Consider the following 21,233-nt stretch of genomic DNA (forward strand, 5'->3'; position numbering starts at 1 on the left):
CTCAGAACTTGACCTGCACTACTGGCTGACACAGTAAGGTTTCCATCAAGGTCTCCCACAGAACTTTGGATACGAAAGTTTGAGAACTAAAAAGAAAGTACTGAGAATCTAGCAGTTTTCTCTGGAGCCTAAACACAAACCTATGAGTGTTAAAAATCCAGCTCTGTCTTGGGCAATGAGTTCTTTTGGAAATTCCTCTTACACTGTCTGCTTTGTAGTATCTGTTTATTGCATATCCACTGAGAAGATGTCGTAATTCCCTATTCCTTCCAGACTTTTCCCCTAATTAGGTCATTAATAAGAAAGATGAAGCATTGTCATTCTACCAATGGTGTGTATTATAAATATGAAATCCCTGTCAACATGTTTCACTGTAACATATGAATAGACTACCATGGGAAAGAAAAAAAAACAATCACCAACAACTGGGGTTATACAAAGCATTCACTTGACTCCCAGAACTAAGTTTCAGAAGCACTATTCTTTGGTTAGGGGAGAAGTTATGAACAAGGAATAGTTTTGCAAGGTAGCACCACAGTCCTAAATCCACCTATCTGCTAGATGTCAAGTGTGTCTTATTGTATAGTTGGCCTATACTGTACTACTTCTCTTATTCAAACTGTAAGGAAGCTGCCTCATCATCACCTAACACTCCTCTCTTCCCTTAGGAAACTCATCTGTGCATGAGACTTCGTGAGACAGAAAAACGAAAGCCATTTATTTCAAAGGAAGCATCAAAATTTAGACTTATCTTTTGATAATTAATCACCACCCTGACAGATGCAGAAACGGATTATTTCCTGTGATTTAAAATGAAATGCTTAAAAGCACACCGGCTAGAAATCAGAAGCAGTAGAAAAGCTAAATCATTTCCTCACTCCCTTTTCTCAGGCTGCCTGCTCTTGTACCCTCCACAGTATTAAAAGGCTGGTGTGCATCCAACTTAATGCATTCCCGGGGAAAATGACGACACTGGACCTTTATCGATGCTCGCCTGATCAGCAGTGACCTCACACGACACATGCACACGGCTGCAGTGACCAAAGACCATCACCCACTACACGATGGAAACACGCACACCTTCTCTGCAATTGACAAATAAAAGCATAAATAATTCTGCAATAAATAAATGGGTAAGTATATCCTATATGCGCACACGGAGCTTACTTGCATGAATAAGGCTTCCAGCAGCCGACCCGCAGGATCCCGGTGCCACCAGCAGCTCTTCCAGACCCTACAAGAAAGGGGATGAGCGCCAAACGCAGACCCCGCCGCGACGCCTTCCCAGCCCCAGCCCCCCTGCCTCAAGCGGTCCCGAACAAAGCCGGGAGCCCCCCGACCGCCCGCCCCTCACCTCCCAGCGTGGAGGGGAGCCCCCAGGCTCGGCCCCAGCCTCCAGCCACCCCCCACTCCCGGCGCGGAGGGGCCGGGCCGGGCCGTGTCGCACAATGCGCGGCCGCGGGGGCGGAGCGGGGCGGGAAGAGGCGCGGCGCGGCGGCAGTTGGGTGAAGGAAGCTGGCGAATAGAATAAAATAAAATATGAAATATAAAATATACATAACATAAAATGTAAAGTAAAATAGCGCAGCCCCCTCTCCCCCCGCCCCGCTCTGCCCGCGCAGGCCCGCCCGGGCGCCCCATGGCCTCGCGGGTGTGGCCCCGCAGCCCGGCCCGCTGGGGGGCCGCAGGGCCTTGGGCCAAAACGTGCGACTTGGCAGAGGGGAGTTTTGGTGAGTGACTGGATCCAAAGCTTAAATCCGCAGGGATTTAAACCAAGGCAGATTTTATACAGGTCGATTCCACCGCGTCTCTTTCGCAACTCCTTCGGCTGCTCCCACCTGCTTCAGCGGAGCTGGGCAAGGGAGGGGCCGTGCCAAGGAGTGGGCACACGTCTGGGTATTTCTGTTCACGGCATCCCACCACTGTCCCACCGGCACCAAAACCCGTGGTCTTCTGGTCTCTGGAGGGGCTGCTTACTATTTTTCTGCCCAGTTTGGTGGCAGCTGGGCAGCAGTGAGGGAGCATGTGGAATGGATCCAGTGTTTGTTCAGAATACACTTTGTACAGTAACAGGGTATCAGGGAAACTAAGCATTAAAACACAAGGGCTCCTCGATTTGCAATGTTCAGGTCAAATTATGCACTTGAAGCAATTAAATTACACAGTTGTCTGTTTCCTGTCTTCTCTGTAGTCAACAGAAGCACATGGGTTGTCACTGGGTATTTATACCTTCAGAAATCATGATGTTCTCAATCACAAGACTCTCAAGTCCATGACAAAGTAGTGCAAGAATCACAAAACCTACACAATGATATTCCTGTGGTTTCTCATCAGCTTAACTGACCACATAAGCCTGGAGAAGATACCATCGTCCATTTAAACCCGAGGCAAAAGAATGAAGGGAGTGTCCCTGACTGGAAAGAAGAGTTAATCTGAGGATCATGGGGCAGTTTTCTCCCCAGATCACGCATATTTTTCTTCAATACCATGGACTTTTTTTCATACAGTAGGGTCTCTAGGGCAAAATAAAACCCTTGGAAGAGATGTTTTCATATGTGCTTTTTAAGTTGTCTCAATTTTAGAAATCTAAACAAAATGATAAATAAAATAAAATAAAATAAAATAAAATAAAATAAAATAAAATAAAATAAAATAAAATAAAATAAAATAAAATAAAATAAAATAAAATAAAATAAAACAAAACAATTAATGAACACACAAAGGAACCTGAGCCAGGTGTTTGACCCAGAAGTTTTCACAGAATCACAATTAACTGCACACTGGAACAGGCTCCCCAGGGAAGTGGTCACTGCACCGAGCCTGACTGAATTTAAGAAGAGATTGGACTGTGCACTTAGTCACATGGTCTGAACTTGGGTAGACCTGTGCGGTGTCAAGAGTTGGACTTGATGATCCTTAAGGGTCCCTTCCAACTCAGGATATTCTATGATTCTATGATTCTATGATTCTAACCAACTCTGGTTTTCTTGGTAGGAACTGGTATCTAAAATTGTCCTCAGAAGTCTCAAATACATTTGCTTGTTTTGCAAAGCAAAAATGTACAAGTTGCATTATCTCTAGAAAGCTTAGCTAAAAAAAAAAAAAAAAAAAAAAAAAAAAAAAAAAAAAAGTATATGTCCTATCAAGTATGAGAAGGAGAGAATTAGTGCTTAGAGCTGAATTTGGTGATGGCTAGGCCCCAGGATTGTACCGAAATCTAAAACCTGTCTGCACCCCTCCATAGCCCAACTGACGTCCATCAATACTGCACAGGCACAAAAACTCTTCTGTTAGGAACCTCTTGCAGGATCAGCGCCTTATTTTGTAGTATTAGTTTGTATTGACTGCTGGCTAGGTGGAATATCATCCATTAGGAATGGCCAAACAAAGCATGCCCAGGAAAGCAGCAGAAGCTAACTCAACAGACAGCTAAGCTCATCCCTGTTCCCCATGTGACACATCCTCCTTTCCCAGAGCCAGCCTCATGTTTCCACCTGAAAACATGCTTCCAGCAAGACAGGAGTCTGGGATTTTCTCTGCCCGAGGGATTTTGCTGCTCAGTGCAGATCTGCCAGACAAGGTAAACATTCCACACAAGGAGGTGCTAGGTCTTGGGAGCTATCCTACTGATAGAGCCTGGTCTGACTTCCATCCCTTTCCATTTTCCTGCACCAGGTGATCAAAGGGAGCAGAGGGATAACAAGCAAAACAGCTGAGACACGGAGAGAAACAGCAGCAGCTTTTACCCTGGATCGGCAGCTCCATGATCTGCCTTTTCCTCCCTTGGGTGCAGTTGCCGAGGAGACTTGATTAAGTGGCAAAACTCAGCTGGAATATTTGCAAGGAGCAGGGCAGCTTTCACCCACAACGTTACTCACCAGGCCAGCCTAAGTGGCAGCAGTGAAGGCAGCAGGAGGCACGCTTGCAGCCTGCATCAGCTATGCTCAGGCAGGTTCCAAGACGGTGCTGCAAGAACCATGGTCATCCACGTGCTATAGGAGACTGCTTGTGCTCATGTCCTCAGGCTGCCAAAGAGACAGAAGATCAGTAAAGTTAATTTTAAGCCAACATTTCCTGGTGCCTCATATGCTGAAGTGGCACTTTTTTTTAGATGTCTCAGGTATGGCAGCAGAAAGAGTATGTAGGACTTTTGGAAATGTAAGGTGTTAGCTGTTAGCATTCTTTTTGTGCCCTCAGTGGTTCACAGTCATCAAAACAAGGGCAAAATTATTGCCTCCCAAAGTAAAAGCTGCACAACAAAAGTTGTGGATGGAAGGAAATTTGCACTGGAACAAACACAGGAAACCACAGAGCTGCAGAAAGGATGAGTTAATGGAAAAAGGTTGATGTCATGATACTGGGTAAGAGCTATGGAAAACCACAAGCTCAGATTGTCAAGGAGTATCACTACCAGCATGTGTCCCCAGTTAAGCTGTAGCATGCCTACTCCAGGTAGCTTCATCCCACAGGTATTACTAGAGGCAGATCATCTGCAAGAACAACAATACCTTTCCAATCAGGCATTTTTTTAAACAGTTAAGTGAGAGCACATAGGAAAGGTTAGTTTTCACCAGTGGGTTAAAATACAAGGTCAGAATTACTTTATTTCCCAGAGTTACAGGTTTTGTGTGCACACTTGTTTTACAGGTCCCTACTGCTGAATCTCCTCAGATTACAAGTGATCATTGTAGATCTGAGGATGGGAAGCTCAGCAGAAGTGAAGATGAACCATAAACACAATGCTTGAAATGTGGTTTGTAGCAAAAAGGTACAGGGTAGACAGCGGAAAAGGCAACCAAGACTTGAGTAGATGATTAAATAACTTCCTCAGCTATGGGGCAACCAGGATAAAGACCTTTAACTTCTGATCCTTGATTTAGCCACAGAACTTTGGCTTCCTTCTCCATTTAAGTGGCTACGAAGTAAGATGCCTGTATCACACAGCCTTCTTCCCACACCCCGTCTCACTGCAAAGTAATTACCCCCATTATCTAACTAAGCATAAGAAGCCTTTTCTTTGTTTCTTGGCTAGAGAAATTGCTCATTGTAGACGTCTTTTTCATCTGAGGAGGAAAGACCTTCTGATTAAGAATGTCCCCAGGCAACTGTATCTTACCTTTTTTTTATGAGCTTGTTAGTTTTTGCTATCAGCCTAGGATGAAGTGAGTATTTAGGAATGGAGTGGGATCTGTTTTACAACATAATGGATAACAATTATATTTTTCTGTAGCCTTTTATCCAAGAATACCAAATACTTCACTAATACTAATTACCACTCTCAAAGCATTCTGTTGAGACACTGATAGCTATTTCTTAAATTTCTATTTTATAAGCAGGTAAGAGTTGCTGAAAGGCACATAACAAATCAGCAATGTATACTGACACACATCTTAGACATCCTGCATCCCTTCTCACATTGCGTCTCGGTGGTCCAGGAACTTTCCAACCTCAACTGATGCCTCAAGTGATAAGTTAAAATGTAAGCACTGCAGTGACTCTTTACATGAAGATGGCTGCTATCAAGCATTCATCAAACAGAAAACAGATTTGAACACTAGAACTGTTTTTTTTTAATTTTGGAGTTGTTTGGCCAGTGCTGGGGGATACATGACATAAAACAGATGTTTTGACTTAGTTTGCAGAGAAGTAAAGGAAACTGCTGTTTAGCCAACACTACAAAAAAAAAAAAACCAACAAAAAAAAAAACACCAGCATCTTTAATGATACAATTCAGTGTTATGTCAGCCCTAAGCATAGTTATTGGTAACAGCACTGTACTACCATGCAGAGATGCCAGCTGGAATCACTGCTCTTTTCATGCTTCACATTGCTCAAACCCACAGGTTTAGCCAGAGCCTACCATCCTGAACCTACCATCCCACAGACAAGATGGCTACAACCATGAAGGGGACCATCCTCCTACCTGTTTTTATCTCATCTTGTAAACCAACCAGGACTGGGTATGGCAGGAATTCTCAAATGAAGCTTTCATTAGGAAAAGACTCTCAAAGCTAGACAAAATTCTGACCTACCCTGGTCAACAGATCCTGGGACTTTCTCAGCCATGCTGAGTATCTCATGACTTCCTCAAAGCAGAACAGCTCTAACAGGGGAGGCTAAGAAAAGCTTTGAATCTTAAGAAACATTGCAGGAAATAAATAACATTTCTGCACTGATTTTCTCTGGGTACTGCAGGGACTGTTGCAGGTGTTTCCTTGATGTAATGTTTCTGCCCTTCTGAGTCAGTAGCACACTTTGATCCAGGGAGCTGGGTTACAGCACTTCTCTGGCCATCCTTTATAAGGTCCTACGGGACCTCTGAATTGGGACCACTGTTCATTTCACCACTAGATCTGTTTCAACAGATACTTCCATTCCTCCTACACCCAAGATACCATATGGCATGGCTGACTTGCTACTAAGCAGTTGCCAGACTCCATGGCAGCACTGACTGCATTTCCTGCATAAGTTACTCTCATACCTTATGAGGTCATTAAAGCTTGTCAAGTCCTGAGGGTCTTTCTCAAAGAAGAGATGGAACATAATTATGATTAATTTTCTCAGAACAATGAGATTCTGAAGTGTGTAATAACAGACTTTGTAAGGGAAATGTTTGGCTGAAAACCCACGTGTATCAGTCAGCAATTGGAGGTTCTTATGAAAATATGTTCATTTTAATATGATTCATTTCATATTTTTTTTTGTTTATATTGCACTGTTGAGGCTTTTCTTTAAGAGGAGCTGTTCTCTTCTTGAAGAACTGTTTTTAATACCCTGAAGAACAAACTCACAGTAGTCCTATGTAACAGATTTTAAATATTAATAATGGCAGGCTAGTAATGCTGTAGGGAGTAATAAGATGTTTCCTTTAAAATCTATATATCAAAATGACTTTATATGTAACATTGCAAATCTGATGCTCAAGTAATAAAATAATAATTCATACATATTTTCTCCCTTATACCCACTGTTGCAACAGTTCTTTCAAAAAAAGTTACTACTACCACGAAAAGATTTGAAGTTTCTGTAATACAGTATAACCTATCTTTGTACAGCCACTGCTGTTCCCAAATAAACATTTGATCTCCTTAATGTATCCAGGTACATTGCTTGCATAATGACTGAATGCCCTGGACCGTTTAAATCAGCCCCATTTCATTTATCATTTCTCTAACACTTGTTTGCAGTAGCTCTCATGGCTGACCTTTCTCAACAAATACAAGTGAACTCAAATCTCACATGCAGGGGTTACAAATTTATGGAGTTTAAACTGCTGGCCTCTACTGGCTACATAAGGAAATGGGATGTCATTGCAGACACCATACAACTCTAGTTTGGGAAAGGAGAGCAACAGAGGCTAACAAAATTCTTGCTATTCATGAGTCTAATTTTCTTTGGGAATGGCTGAAGACTCTTCTGTATTTTCAAAACATCAAGAGGCATATCCATGTGGATATACAGGCGTGTAATTAGGTAAGTAGCAATCCTGCTTAAGGACATATTTTCTATCACAAGCAAGTCTGGTTCCTGTTCACAAGATCCTGGTATTTCTTAAGAAGGCTTTGTGGGAGAAAAAAAAAAAAAATCTACCAAGAAATATCCTTGATCATGGAGAAACTCATGGTCATTTAGGAGTTTCTCACTGATACCCTGAAGAGGGACAATTCAATGAAGTTTGAAAGAGGAAAGCACTTATCAACATGGAAAAATTAATAACCTATGCAAATAATTGGAAGAAAAGCTTGTATACCACCAGAATGATAAACACTGCCTGTGTAATTCATCTCCTTTGGAGAACATCTGCTCTGCCAGGGTTATTATCAGGTGGTCAAAACAGACAGGTACAAGTATAACACTTTCTGCTTCTGCCTAATCTGAAGTTTTCCATCTTTCTAGCTGCCAAACACAAGCCCACTTAGCGATACAGTGCCTTTTTCATTTGCACATTTTGGTGGTTCCAAAAAAGTCAAAAACATCAAGGAGCCCACAAATCAGTGTGGAAAATCATTGATTTAAATGTTTGTCTCAGGAGCAGACAAAGTCGATTTTATGGAATATTAAGCTTTCAGAAGAAAAACAGTGTAGAATAGCATACTAGGAGCAAGTCATGGATGAGTAAGGTGTGTGGAAACAGTAGTGGGGTATTTTTTGGCTCCTACCTGCCTAGACAGTGGAAAATTTCTGTGCACTCCTAAGGAATACATCACTCCTACCACAGAAAAAAAGCATTAAGTGCCATTCACAAAAAGGCAAGATCTATTCCAAAAAATGTTTAGAGTTCTTCCTCCCTTTCCTTCCCCCAAAGATGAAAGATGTTATCTACACCACATGCTGCAGTTTCTGCTCTAATAAATACCTTTGTTTAATGAATAATATGTAGGAAAAGATTTCATAATGTAAAAGACTGATTAGACCAGCCACATAGTCACTGAAGAGTTTCAGAGTGATATTGCATAACATCTTCTGATGATGATGCCTTTTTTTTTTTTTTCCTGTAGATGTTACTTGTTTTCCTTTTACCATGCTTCTTTCTCACATTCTCACAAAGTATGGACTTTATATACACTACTGGATACAAGACAGAAAAGGGCTTCCTTATTCTCTCAAAGAAATTTTCCTCTGCCTTTGCAAAAGCTTAAGACCAGTGTCTCAACCCAGAGAGGCAGATGGAGAACCTGGAGCACAAGTTACTTAGGGAGTACCTTGCTGATGCTAGGCCAGATGTTCTGCAGAGGGGAAGTCTCATAGATCTAATGACTTTTAAAGAAGCAGGGGAGGATGTACCTCTGCCTGGGCCCATGGCAGTTTCAGCCCATACTGAGCTGAGGAGAAGGGAAGTAAAAACAAAGCTACTGAACCAACATTAGGAGAGGTTTGGTGAATGTGATGCTGCCTCACAGGGTTTAGAGTCACTTGTGAGTGTCAGAGATGAAACAGAGCCAATGCCTCTGCCCAGGGCATCAAGACAGCAGTGCACCTGATGACCAAAGTCAGAGAAAAGAAGTGCCCATCTCTCCTCTTCAGATCATCTTTGAGCAGCCTCAATCCAGAGCAAGACCACCAATGTGCAGTGTACAGTACACAGTACAAGACAGTTACTGCCCTAAAGGCTGACAGCTGAACAGAGACAGGCAAAAAGAGATGCACAAGGAGTTATGGTGATCTGATGATTCATTCTCAGAACTTTTTGAAAAGTGTAGTAACAAAAGAAAGTCTTTTTTTCTTCTTTAAAAAAAAAAACACAACAACAACAACAAAACTATGATGATTCAATCCAGGTCAATTTGCTAACTCATTTTAAGAAAGCCATCAGATTGTGTGATAGGATCCCAGGTTGTCCAAAGCTTTGATTATGAATCTGTCAAGACCTTTTCCTTCATAGCGAGCTCCTCAGAGAGGACCAAGGTGTTCAAATGCAGAGAAAAAAAAAAAAAGTCTGTAAAAAAAAAGAAAGAAGAAAAAGGAGGACCAAAGAAAACATAAGTCTGCTACCTGATGGGGAAGGTCTCCTCAGAGACAAGGACATAGGCAAAGCAGAGACGTTTAATGCCTTCTTCACCTCTGTCTTCAGTGCTAATGATGGGCTTTGGGACCCTGGGTGCCCTGAGCGGGAGGACCATGACGATGGGAATGACAAACTCCCAACTGTCCCTGAACGTGTGCGGGATTTGCTGCTCTGCCTGGATCCATACAAGTCCATGGGTCTGGATGGGATTCATCCTAGGGTGCTTAAAGAGCTGGCTGATGCCATCACAGGACCTCTCTCAATTATTTTTCAATGATCTTGGGAATCTGGAGAGGTCCCAGTAGACTGGAAGCTGGCAAATGTTGTCCCAATTTTCTAGAAGGGCAAGAAAGAAGACACCAGCAGTTACAGGCCTGTCAGTCTCATGTCAGTACCTGGTAAAATTATGGACAAGATGATTCTTGAAATTACTGAAGCACACCTGGGGGACAATGTGGTCATTCGTCCCAGCCAACATGCGTTCATGAGGGGCAGGTCCCGCCTAACAAATTTGATTTCCTTTTATGATAAGATCACCCATCAAGTTGATCAATTGATCGACCAGCTGATGTGATCTTTTTGGACTTCAGCAAAGCTTTTGACACAGTTTCCCATAGGATCCTACTGGACAAAATGTCCAGCATACAACTTAACAAAAACATCACATGATGGGTGAGCAGTTGGCTTACAAGCAGGGCTCAAAGGGTTGTGGTTAATGGGGCCACATCAGGATGGTCACCACTGGGGTCCCCTAAGGCTCCATTTTAGGGCCAGTCCTCTTCAATGTTTTTATAAATGATTTGGATGTAGGACTAGAAGGTGTTTTGATCAAATTTGCTGACGACACCAAACTTGGAGGAGTTGTGGGCTCTGATGAGGGTGGAAAGGCCTTGCAGAGAGATCTGGACAGATTGGAGAGCTGGGTGATCACCAACCACTTGAAGTTTAACAAAGGCAAGTGCCAGGTCCTGCAGCTGGGATGGGGCAACCCTGGCTATAGGTACAGGCTGGGTGATGAGATGTTGGAGAGCAGCCCTGCAGAGAGGGTTGTGGTTGACAGCAAGTTGACTATGAGCCAGCAGTGTGCCCTGGCAGCCAGGAGGGCCAACCATATCCTGGGATGCATCAAGCATGGCATCACTAGTTGGTCGAGGGAGGTGATTGTCCCGCTCTACTCTGCACTGGTGTGGCCTTACCTTGAGTACCGTGTGCAGTTCTGGGCACCACAGCACAAGAAGGACATTAAACTATTGGAGAGTGTCCAGAGGAGGGCAACGAAGATGGTGAAAGGCCTAGAGGGGAAGATGTATGAGGAGCGGCTGAGGGCACTGGGCCTGTTCAGCCTGGAGAAGAGAAGGCTGAGGGGAGACCTCATCATGGTCTACAGCTTCCTCACAAGAAGGAGTGGAGGGGAAGGAGCCAATCTATTCTCCTTAGTCACCAGTGATAGGGACCCATGGGAATGGTGTCAAGCTGAAGCAGGAGAGGTTTAGACTAGACATCAGGAAGAGGTTCTTCACTGATAGGGTGGTCGCACACTGGAACAGGCTCCCCAGGGAAGTGATCACTGCACCAAACCTGTCTGAATTTAAGAAGCATTTGGACTGTGCATTTAGTCACATGGTCTAAAATTTTGTGTAGACCTGTGTGTTGCCAGGAGTTGGACTTGATGATCCTTATGGGTCCCTTGCAACTTGGAATATTTTATGATTCTATGAAAGGCTGAGAGAAAGGCTGGTCATGGCTCTCAGTCTATATTCTTAATATATTTCTTAATTTCTTTTGTGTTTGCAGCTATCTGCAGAGTTCTCTCAGCTCTCAAAGAAATGATGTCAGCACAGGGGTATGGCCTGAAGCATACTCATTGCTTCTCAACAAGCTTTTGCTTGTTGTAGTGATGCAGGTACTCTTGCGGAAGTTCCTGCTCCCAGGACAGGCAGCAAAGGACTTGCTTTCCAGCCTCCTGGCAGACTAGAGGGTGCCTGTGGTGAGGAAACAGCTCCTAGGCCTTCAGGACAAGAATAGCCAATATGCTGTAGATGAATATAAAGAGGGAAGATATCATTAGATCCACCCACAAGCTAGACTTCAGTGAAACTGAACAGGAACTTTCAGTATGCAAAACGTGGAAAGAGGACATTTCTAAAGAAAGCCACTTGCTTTGTCAGTATTTTGGGGGTGGTGGGTGTGATATTCACAGTGTTGAGATACTGAATTTGTAAAAAGATTGAGAGGATGCTTTAGCTAAGAAACCCTAACAAGTATCTGTTTTGAACAGACTCCTTATCAAACCTGATTGAAGCTACCAAAGGAGTCAACTTTAAAATGGTATTGCCATGTATGCTGCCAATGATGTAAAAGTAAAAGATACATTCCTTTACTTTTAAATACAAGAGTTACTCTTACAATGAGTTTTTCTCTATCATGCTGTGCATTACAGAAGGCTGCAGAATCAAATACCAGCACAATCCTCATCACTATCTCCCAAAGTATGAAAGTGTGTTATGCATACGGAAATAATTGTCAACAAAAGTCTGATGACACTGACTTTCCTTGTTCTGCCAACAGTTCAAGATTTCAGTACTACCAAGTCAATTTTTGCCCAATGGTTTCATTTTTTAATCTATTCTGTACTTGGGCACAAGGAAATATGTCCCAGCTAAAAGCCACATCATCACCAAGATTTAACTACAGTATGAGGCTCTCTAGAGCACCACCATATAACTGCAAACGGAGTACAAGCTGTTCCGTGAACATTGCTGTGTTACACTGAAAACAAGACTGAAGAGAGCTGTCAGAAATTCTCCTGTCTGCTTTCTTATCCTTTGTTGCCCCCAGAAAACACCCCTGTCCACCACTTAACCCTGCTTATCCAGAGTCTGTGTTGCTCAAGGGAAGATATTCTTGCTCAGCCCCTGCAGTGAGACTTCTGCATGGAGTCCTTAAACCAGGGCTTTCAGACCTGGCTTTCAGGAATATCCATGTCCACTTAAGCTAACTGAACAGGCTCCTTCTACAGCCCATGTGGAGATGGCATTAGAGCTGTGCTGTAGGCTAGGCATGGTCAACAAAGGCCTGAAGATCATATGAAACCACCAGACCAAGGGTGTCAAGACACAGGGCATGGACTGGTGACAAATGGCTGCTGCAAGATAGAGGCAGTGTATCACAGAATCATTAAAATTGGAAAAAAGACCTCCAGGATCATCTGGTCCAACCATCCCTCTACTACCAATATCACCCACTAAACCACATCCCTAAGCACCACAGCAATACCTCCATGTGGAATCAGTTCTCAAAAATTACTTCTCCTGCACTAACACATTATTAATGCAGGCAACAAACTCACAGTCCTGACAAAGTGTTGTGACCCTCCTCTTGCCTCTGCTTAAGCCTGTTTCTTCCATTTTGTCTCCTGTGGTTGCATTGCTTTCCAACAGGAGAGATTATGGTAGTAAATTTAAGCATGCATGCAATTGTCCACAGGCCTGGAGTGAAAAAACCCTATGACTAAATGAAAGCCATCCACACATGAAACTGGGCACACGCAAGACTCAGGGAGGCTGAGGACTTTCCACCCATCATGCTCTTACAGCATTTCTGCCCAACAACACCAAATGAATTAAGAAGTCTCAGGAAAAAATATCAGCAGTGCACAACTTCTCTGCAGAAAATTATTCCTCGCTCAGCAAAAAATAAAAGAAAGTGATTAAAACAATGTGAACAATTCGTATCATTCCACTTAAACAGCCTTTCAAAAGGCAGTGTGTGGGCATGCCACAATTATTCATTTCTAAGCTGTATCTCACTACTGTTATGAAGTGGATTCTGCAAACTGGCTGTTCGAAGCACTGTGCGTCTGAACTCACTGGATCATGACATCCCCTCTCTCTTGTTTGAAAGAGGGAGTTAGTTTTCTCCAAAGAGCGAGCCTGCCAGAGGTTAAACTCAGTGTCTCCTCACTATACCATCATTTTCAAAACAGAAACTATTTCTGTCCCATCTAGCTAAAACAAATCATGGGCACTGTCTGCAGAAATGCTGGCCACAGCTCTTGCCATTCAAATTCAGCTTTGTCATTTTAATATATAAATATAAAAGGTGATCACAAGAGATGGGAATACAAGGTGAAGCTCATACTTTCAGAACTTTGTCAGCCAACCATACACCTAAGACATAGATCACACCATGGAAGAATAAACAAAGGACCATGGCCTTGAAAAGATCGAAAAAAAATCCTGCATCTTTGATATGGTATTGCACAACTACATTAAACACGCATATGCAAGACTCTGAAAACCAGAGGGCTCAGTTCTCAGTAAAACCCACATTGAATATATGCACCCTTTTGAACCCCTTTTCAGTTCTGGATCAGTGTTTAATAGTCCCTGTGTAATTAAGATTGTTTTCTTTTTCCATGAACCATTTGGGCAGTAGGTCACTATGCATGTTATGTGAAGGGTGCTGAATATTTCCTTTTACTACATAGTGTTGGATATCACTCATGAGTCTCTTTGCTTCATAAATTGGACTTTCTGTAAGCACCTAATGAGTCCCTCTGCTAACACAACGCAATTTTCAAGCTTACATGAAATAACTGATCAGAAGATCACAATCTTATATTTTTGCTTGAGATTTAACTGATGTTTAGCTTAATTAGAGCATTCTTTTTTTTTTCTTTTTTTTTTTTTTTCCCAAAAATTGTCAAAGCTGGTTGCTTCAAAGGATTATTTCAATCACCCCTGCAGGAAGAGAGAGAATTGCTCAGAAAGATTAAAGAGTGCAAGAGAGGGAGGTACAGACAGAGACAGAGTGCAGAACAAAGTATCTAATGAAAGCCTGATCCTACTCCCACTACTGTGAATCTGCAGAGAAAGCAGAGAGATCAAATATAATTTTTGCATCTAAGACACATTCATGACAATATACCAGAATAGTAAATGCAGCTTGTGACATTTGTGAGAGATATTTTTGCTGAAGTTCCTCTTCTTCAAGACGAAGAAATCATTGCAGTTCTGTGCTCCAGGTATCAGATTGGTGATACACATTCCAGCTCACAAGAGCAGCTTCAGAAAAGCCAATTTTAATTATGCATTCTAAGTTCCTTTCTTCTCTCACCCAACAATTCACATTCAATGGGATAGGCCTTAAGTCACAATACTTTCCTCCCCCTGACTACACACCTCAAATGTTAAACCTTGGTGACAGAAATGTGTTTGACATATTTCTACATTATTTTCATTCTCTGAAATCAAATATATAGATGTAGAAGAATTCAGAAGCATGAAGTTTAGCTATGTTATGGATGCCTAAAATATTAACCTCATTTCAGCCTAGGCCACAGTGACATTATCTATATGTTTTAACATCAAAAGCTGAGGAAACTGTGCTTCAGTTTGTAAAAACAGAATAACTGACTTCAGTGGAAATAATACCTTTACACAGCATTGCACCATGCCACACAGATGTATCCAGAGGCCAAAAAGCCACATCAGCTCCTTCAGGCACTTAGCTTGAGCATGTTTCAAAATACAAGAGCTTATCACAGAATCACAGAATTGAAGGGGTTGGAAGGGACCTCAAAAGATCATCGGGTCCAACCCCCCTGCCAAAGGAGGTTCCTCAGAGCAGGCTGCCCAGGTAGGTGTCCAGACGGGCCTTGGATATTTCCAGAGAAGGAGACTCCACAACCTCTCTGGGCAGCCTGTTCCAGTGCTCCATCACCCTCACCATGAAGAAGTTCTTTCTCATGTTGGTGCAGAACTTTCTGTGCTCTATCTTATGACCACTACTCCTTGTCCTGTTCCTGCAAAACACTGAAAAGAGGTTGGCCAAATCCCTCAGTCTCCCACACCTCAGGTATTTATACACATTGATGAGATCCCCTCTCAGTCCTCTTTTCTCCAGGATGAGCAGACCCAGGTCTCTCAGCCTTTCCTCATAGGGAAGATGCTTCAGGCCCTGTATCAGCTTTGTGGCCCTCTGCTGGACTCTTTCCAGGAGATCCCTGTCTTTTTTGTACCAGGGAGCCCAGAACTGGACACAGTACTCCAGGTGAGGCCTGACCAGGGCAGAGTGGAGAGGGAGAAGCACCTCCCTTGACCTGCTGGCCACGCTCCTTTTAATGAACGCCAGGATCCCATTAGCCCTCTGGGCCACGAGGATACACTGCTGGCTCATGGTCTACCTGTTGTCCACCAGGACCCCCAGATCCTTCTCTTCAGAGCTCCTTTCCAGCAGGTCAGCCCCCAGCCTGTACTGATACGTCTGGTGTTCCTTCCCAGGTGCAGGACTCTACATTTGCTCTTACTAAACCTCATTTGCTTTCTTCCCGCCCATCTTCAAGCCACTCCAGGTCTCTGAATGAGAGCACAGCCTTCTGGCGTGTCAGCCACTCCTCCCATCTTTGTGTCATCGGCATACTTGCTGAGGGTAGACAGTCTTCCCTCATTGAGGTCGTTGATGAAGATGTTGAACAAGACCAGATCCAGCACCGACCCCTGGGGAACACCGCTAGTCACAGGTCTCCAGCCAGACTCTGCGCTGCCCATCACCACCCTCAGCCAGTCAGCCGGTTCTCAACCCACCTTACTGTCCACTCATCTACCCCACACTTTCTCAGCTTTGCTATCAGGATGTCATGGAAGACAGTATCGAAAGCCTTGCTAAAGTCAAGGTAGATGACATCCACTGCTCTCTCCCCATCTACCCAGCTGGTGATGCTGTCATAGAATGCAACAAGGTTGGTTGAGCACGACTTCCTCTTGGTGAATCCATGCTGAGTACTCCTCATAACCTTCTTCTCTTCCAATTACTTGGAGATGGCATCCAGAACAAGCTGCTCCAATACCTTTCCAGGGACAGAGGTGAGACTGACTGGCCTGTAGTTTCTCAGATCCTCCTTCCTGCCCTTCTTGAAGACCGGAGTGACATTGGCTATCCTCCAGTCTTCAGGCACCTCTCCTGTTCTCCAGGACCTTACGCTGCCTACATAGTCAATGAATAATAAAGGCTACTTTTCCTGACGGAGAAAACAAATGATTAAAGGTGCTGAGGTTTAATGCCAGAAGCAGTCAGTTTGATTAGCCATTCTCAAGCTGAAGTTCTGTGAAGAAACAGGATGTTTCTAGGTAATAAATAGAGAAAACAGACATCTCAGTTTTTGGAGGAAGAGCTTACCCAATTTTAAAAATGTTCTTAATAAACTTATCTGTATTATACCACAAAGACAAGTAAAGCTAAGAACCATGGAGATTTCTAGCCCAAGTCTGATATTATCTATGTAGATAAATCATATAAAAGACATTCAACAGCAAAAATGAAAATGTTCGAAGATCTTTCCCTTTCCTAGTCACAAGGCAAGCAGATTACCTGCTAGGATGAGATGGATGACTTGAGGGCTGGAAAGCCTGCTGTCCTGGTTTTAGTTAGGACAGAGTTAAATTTCTTCCTAGTAGCTGGCAGAATGCTATGTTTTGGCTTAGGATAAGAAGAGTACTGGTAACACCCCGATGTTTTAATTATTGCAGAGCAGTGCTTACACCAAGCCAAGGATGTCTCAGCTTCTTGCTCTGTCCTGCCAGTGGGCAGGCTGGAGATGCAGCAGGAGCTGGGAGGGGACAGACACAGGACAGGTGTCTGTCCTGTGTCTGTCCAAACTGGCCAAAGGGGTATTCCATACCACCTGACGCCATGCTAAACTTGCTATAGGAGTGGCTAGCCAGGGGAGGGGGGCTGTACTGCTCAGGGTGAGGCTGGTCATTGGTCAGTGGGTGGTGAGCAATTGCGTTGTGCATCACTTGTTTGTACACATTATTATTAGTAGTACTATTATCATCATTATTGTTATTATTATTTTCCTGTCTTAATGTGGTGGTTTTACTGTGCTGGGCAGCTAAACCCCACAACTGCTCTCTCACTCCCCCTCCTTTACATGAGGAGGGGGAGAAGTAAAGCAAAGAACAACTCACGGGTTGAGATAAGGATAATTTAATTAAAGGGAAATAATAATAACAATTAAATAAAGACTACCATGAACTAAACAACTTAACTAAGGGGAAATAAAAAGGGAAAGGGGAAAAGGGAGGGGAAAAGGGAAAAAAAATAAAAAGAAGGGAGGAAAACAAACAAACAATAAATGAAGGCTATATGGAAGTGCAGAGGAAAGAAATTACTCTCTACTTCCCACAAATGAGCGATGATTGACCACGTCCTTGAAGCAAGGCCTCAACGCACACAGCCGGTGTTCAAGAGGAGGACCAACATTTTCACAAGGAGAGCCCACCCCTCCCCCCTTCTTCCTGTTTCCACCTTTTATTGCTGAGTGTGACATCACATGGTATGGAATATCCCTTTGATTGGTTTAGGTCAGCTGCCCTAGTGATGTTTCTCTCCTCACTTTTTGCCCACTCCTAGGAGGGTTAGAGAAAGGCCCAATGCTGTGCCACTGCTGCTCAGCAGTAGACACAACACTGGTGTGATAACACTGCTGTTCCAGCTACAAGTACAGAGTACGGCACTGTATGGGCTGCTGCCGGGAAAGTTAACATTCCAGCCAGACCCAGTACACTTGAGATAAACTGTCTTTATCTCAACTCATGGGCTTCACTTTCCCATTTCTCTCCCCCATCCCAGAGATGGAGGGGGAAGGGTGAGCGAACAGCTGTGTGGTGTTTAGCTGCCAGCCAGGTTAAAACACTACACCTGCTTTCATTCCATCACATAAGATAAACATGTAAGAAGAACTGATAATGAGCTCTTAAGAAGCCCCATAAAGAAAAGACTTTGATATTAAGTCAAAAATTAAACTACCAGCAGAGTACTACAAAATACATTGATTGGATGTTTGAAAAGTCAGTCAGATGAAAGTCATATATCTTTTGAGGTATTACCTCAAACATATAACACCATTGAAATAGCAACCAATGGAGGAAATACTGCACTGACATCACCTGCCATATCCCCACTCCGCAATGACCTAAACACTCCATCTCCAAACAAATGATAAAGATGTTATTTGTCTGGCCTACACTGATCCAAAAGGTGACTGTATTAGGTGTCTGCAAATACGTGCATCTAGTCATGTAAACATAAGTGTTACATGAACGTCACAGACTGCTTTTCTTGACTATTTGGCCAAGGAATGTATAGTATAGACAAAGCAATTAACCCAGTAAATATCCTTGGTTCAAGTTCCCTATTAACTCTTCAGTTTGGACCCCAGATCCCCTGGATAGCCAGGGTCCTCCTACTCAGTTGCTTGTGAGCCTTGATTATTCTTTTGTTTTACCTGGTCTTTCAGCAAAGTCACATGAAAAGTGTCTCAATACAGGGAGTTTTAATTTCATTCAGTTTATTGTCAATCAACACCAACTTTTGTTCAGTAATCTGCATAATTAATGTGCAAATACTTTACTAAAGAATCCTGCCACCTCTAAGCTCAACTTAAACCAAACACCTCTCTTCTGTTCCTTGTACCAGCTTCTCACATCAAGTAATTCTCACATCAAGTCATACTCTGTCCCTCCCAGTTCCTCTGGTGAGGTGTTGGACAGCTCTGGAGGTTGGAGTTGCATGTTTAACACTTCCTTCCTGCCACACTCATCTCCTTCCTCTGCTGCAGCATGGGTCATCCATGGTCACTTCATGGGCACCCCTGCCCTCTGTCCTGGGGTCCTCTGTCTGCCTGGAGGTGTCCCTGCTATTATAAATTAATTTTAAACTCTCTGTTAAAATTATGGTATTGTATTTTCTTTATAAACTCCACTGCTCACCCCCAAGGACCAGACTATAGGAATTAACATATCCAACTGCCTGAATTTACTACATATCCCAAATTCTTCCCCTTGCCCCTGCAAACCTGATTGTTGGGGTTTACATCAACCCAAACCCAGTTTATACCCATTGAAATTCCATCCCTTGCTTCTGCAGGTGCATATAGGAAAAATCTGAACACATACCTTTTGCACACACCACCCCTTGCTCCTGATAGCATGATCATGGGGGTTCTCACGATACGAATACCTAGTACAAACTTCACATCTCATTTCTGCAAAGCATCCAACCAAGAACATCAATACTAGTTTAAGCTGTATACTTTTTATGTTAAGATATAGTGAAAAGTTATTAGAAATAAATATTAATACCACCATTGGTATTCATTGAGTTTCTGAGTTCAGTAGGGCCCCAAATGGTTGGTGAACACTTGACTTGAGAATAAGCCTTTCACCAGCTGGAGAGTAAAATGATTCATCAAGGGTGCAGCTCTCGTGGAGCTTGCTGAGTCCTGCAACATTTACTGAGCTCTGATCCTTCCACAGTGCTTGCAGTCCCTTAAATCTCACCTCAAACTCCCACTTCATCATGCAGTACCCCTCTTACTTCATAAACCTAGAGAAGTCCCCACATGTGAATTAAGAAAATAAAATTAAAAATCAAAATTGTCAAATATTTGCTTGTATTTAAAATTCAAAGCAGAAGGGAGGTTTAACAGAGAAGCTATGGCATTCCATTTTATTTCTAATTATGCACTATTAATCTGGATGTGCTACAGACATGCTTACTTTATATATCCTAGGCTCTATCTCATTTAACATGCTTTCAGCAAGATATGCATACCTAGTTAACATTTGGTTTAACCCAAATGGGATGATGCAGACAAAGCTTTATAGAAGGCTACACAGGCAAAGCAATTAGATTTAATTAGGCTTACAACAGGGGAAAGAAAATCTATGTATGCACCACAAAAAACACAAACAAAAATAAAATAATAATGGGGAGGGGAAAAAATATCAGAAAAAAAAAAAGTTCAAAAAAATGTGTGGGAAAACCAGGGAGGGAAGGAGTTACCAGGGCAGGCTTGGAGCCTTTCCTAGAAGAACAGTACAGGGATATTCTGAGGACAAATGAGAGCCTAATATTACCCAGAAGCAATACCTTTAGTTCAACAGTGAATTTTGGACAAAGGTTAAAGGCAGATTCACATCTGGGATTCATAACACGACTAATCTTTATTTCCTTTTTGCCTCAAAGCATTGCATTGAACATACAGGATAGTTTTGCTAGATTTCCATCCCCCTTTGCTAGTCTGAGGATAGAATACTTTTCACAAACCTACTAAAATTACACAGGAGAAGTGGCTGTATATGAGCTTCTTAAAAGCAAGGCCTTTTTTGATCTACTCTCTGGCTGTAAACTTTAAACTATTTTTGTGGCCACAAGACCTGAAACCATCTGTAGTCAGAGTGGAAAGTCAAATATTTAAGTGACCTAATTCTTATTTGCTCTGTAGTTGTCTGAATTTGTTTCTGTTAAGAAAAGAGACAAGCAATCAGTGGGAGGAAAATGTCCTCACCATTTTTCTTAAACAATGTACAAAGCTGAAAACACAATGAAATGGAAAAGATTCCAAGAAAGGAATTGCTCATAAAAAACATGGCTAATAGGGCATAAACACTTTGCTGTACTTCTCTACTAGGCATGAACATATGGTAAATGAAAATCCCAAGTCTCTGCTACATTTTCCAGTTCTTTACATGTGCCAGATTTCTGCTTTTTTCTTTATTTAGAGGCTCTAAGGCAGCTTTTTCTGACATGCTTCTTACAAAGATTTACAGATGTGATATATGTGATATATTTTAGGTTTACCTACATTACTTCATACAGGGCTCCTCCAAACTCTCATCACTCAATTCATTTTCATCTGAGCTGATTTTCTTTGGATTAACTA

At 42.7% G+C, this 21,233-nt stretch overlaps 1 protein-coding gene across 8 annotated transcripts in view; it reads right to left on the reverse strand.

Moving 5' to 3' along the window:
- Positions 1–4,025, reverse strand: part of PRR5 (proline rich 5) — a 100,680-nt gene extending 96,655 nt beyond the window's left edge. For 3 of the 8 annotated variants that reach the window (XM_021278456.4, XM_038173373.2, XM_072041413.1), the window contains exons 1-2: positions 3,879–4,025; positions 1,168–1,234 (exon numbers count right to left, since the gene is read on the reverse strand). Coding sequence is in view for 2 of the 8 variants with exons in the window: in XM_027449412.3 (XP_027305213.1) it covers positions 1,168–1,234; positions 1,355–1,559 (272 nt within the window). In the remaining 6 variants the exon portion in view is untranslated. Of the gene's footprint in view, positions 1–1,167; positions 1,235–1,354; positions 1,739–3,878 lie in introns of those variants that run through there. The other 5 variants (XM_027449412.3, XM_027449451.3, XM_027449592.3 and 2 more) reach the window with 5 other exon arrangements.
- Between the last annotated feature and the right edge of the window lie 17,208 nt (positions 4,026–21,233).

This window comes from Anas platyrhynchos, chromosome 1 (genome assembly GCF_047663525.1).
Source record: "Anas platyrhynchos isolate ZD024472 breed Pekin duck chromosome 1, IASCAAS_PekinDuck_T2T, whole genome shotgun sequence".
NCBI lineage: Eukaryota > Metazoa > Chordata > Aves > Anseriformes > Anatidae > Anas > Anas platyrhynchos.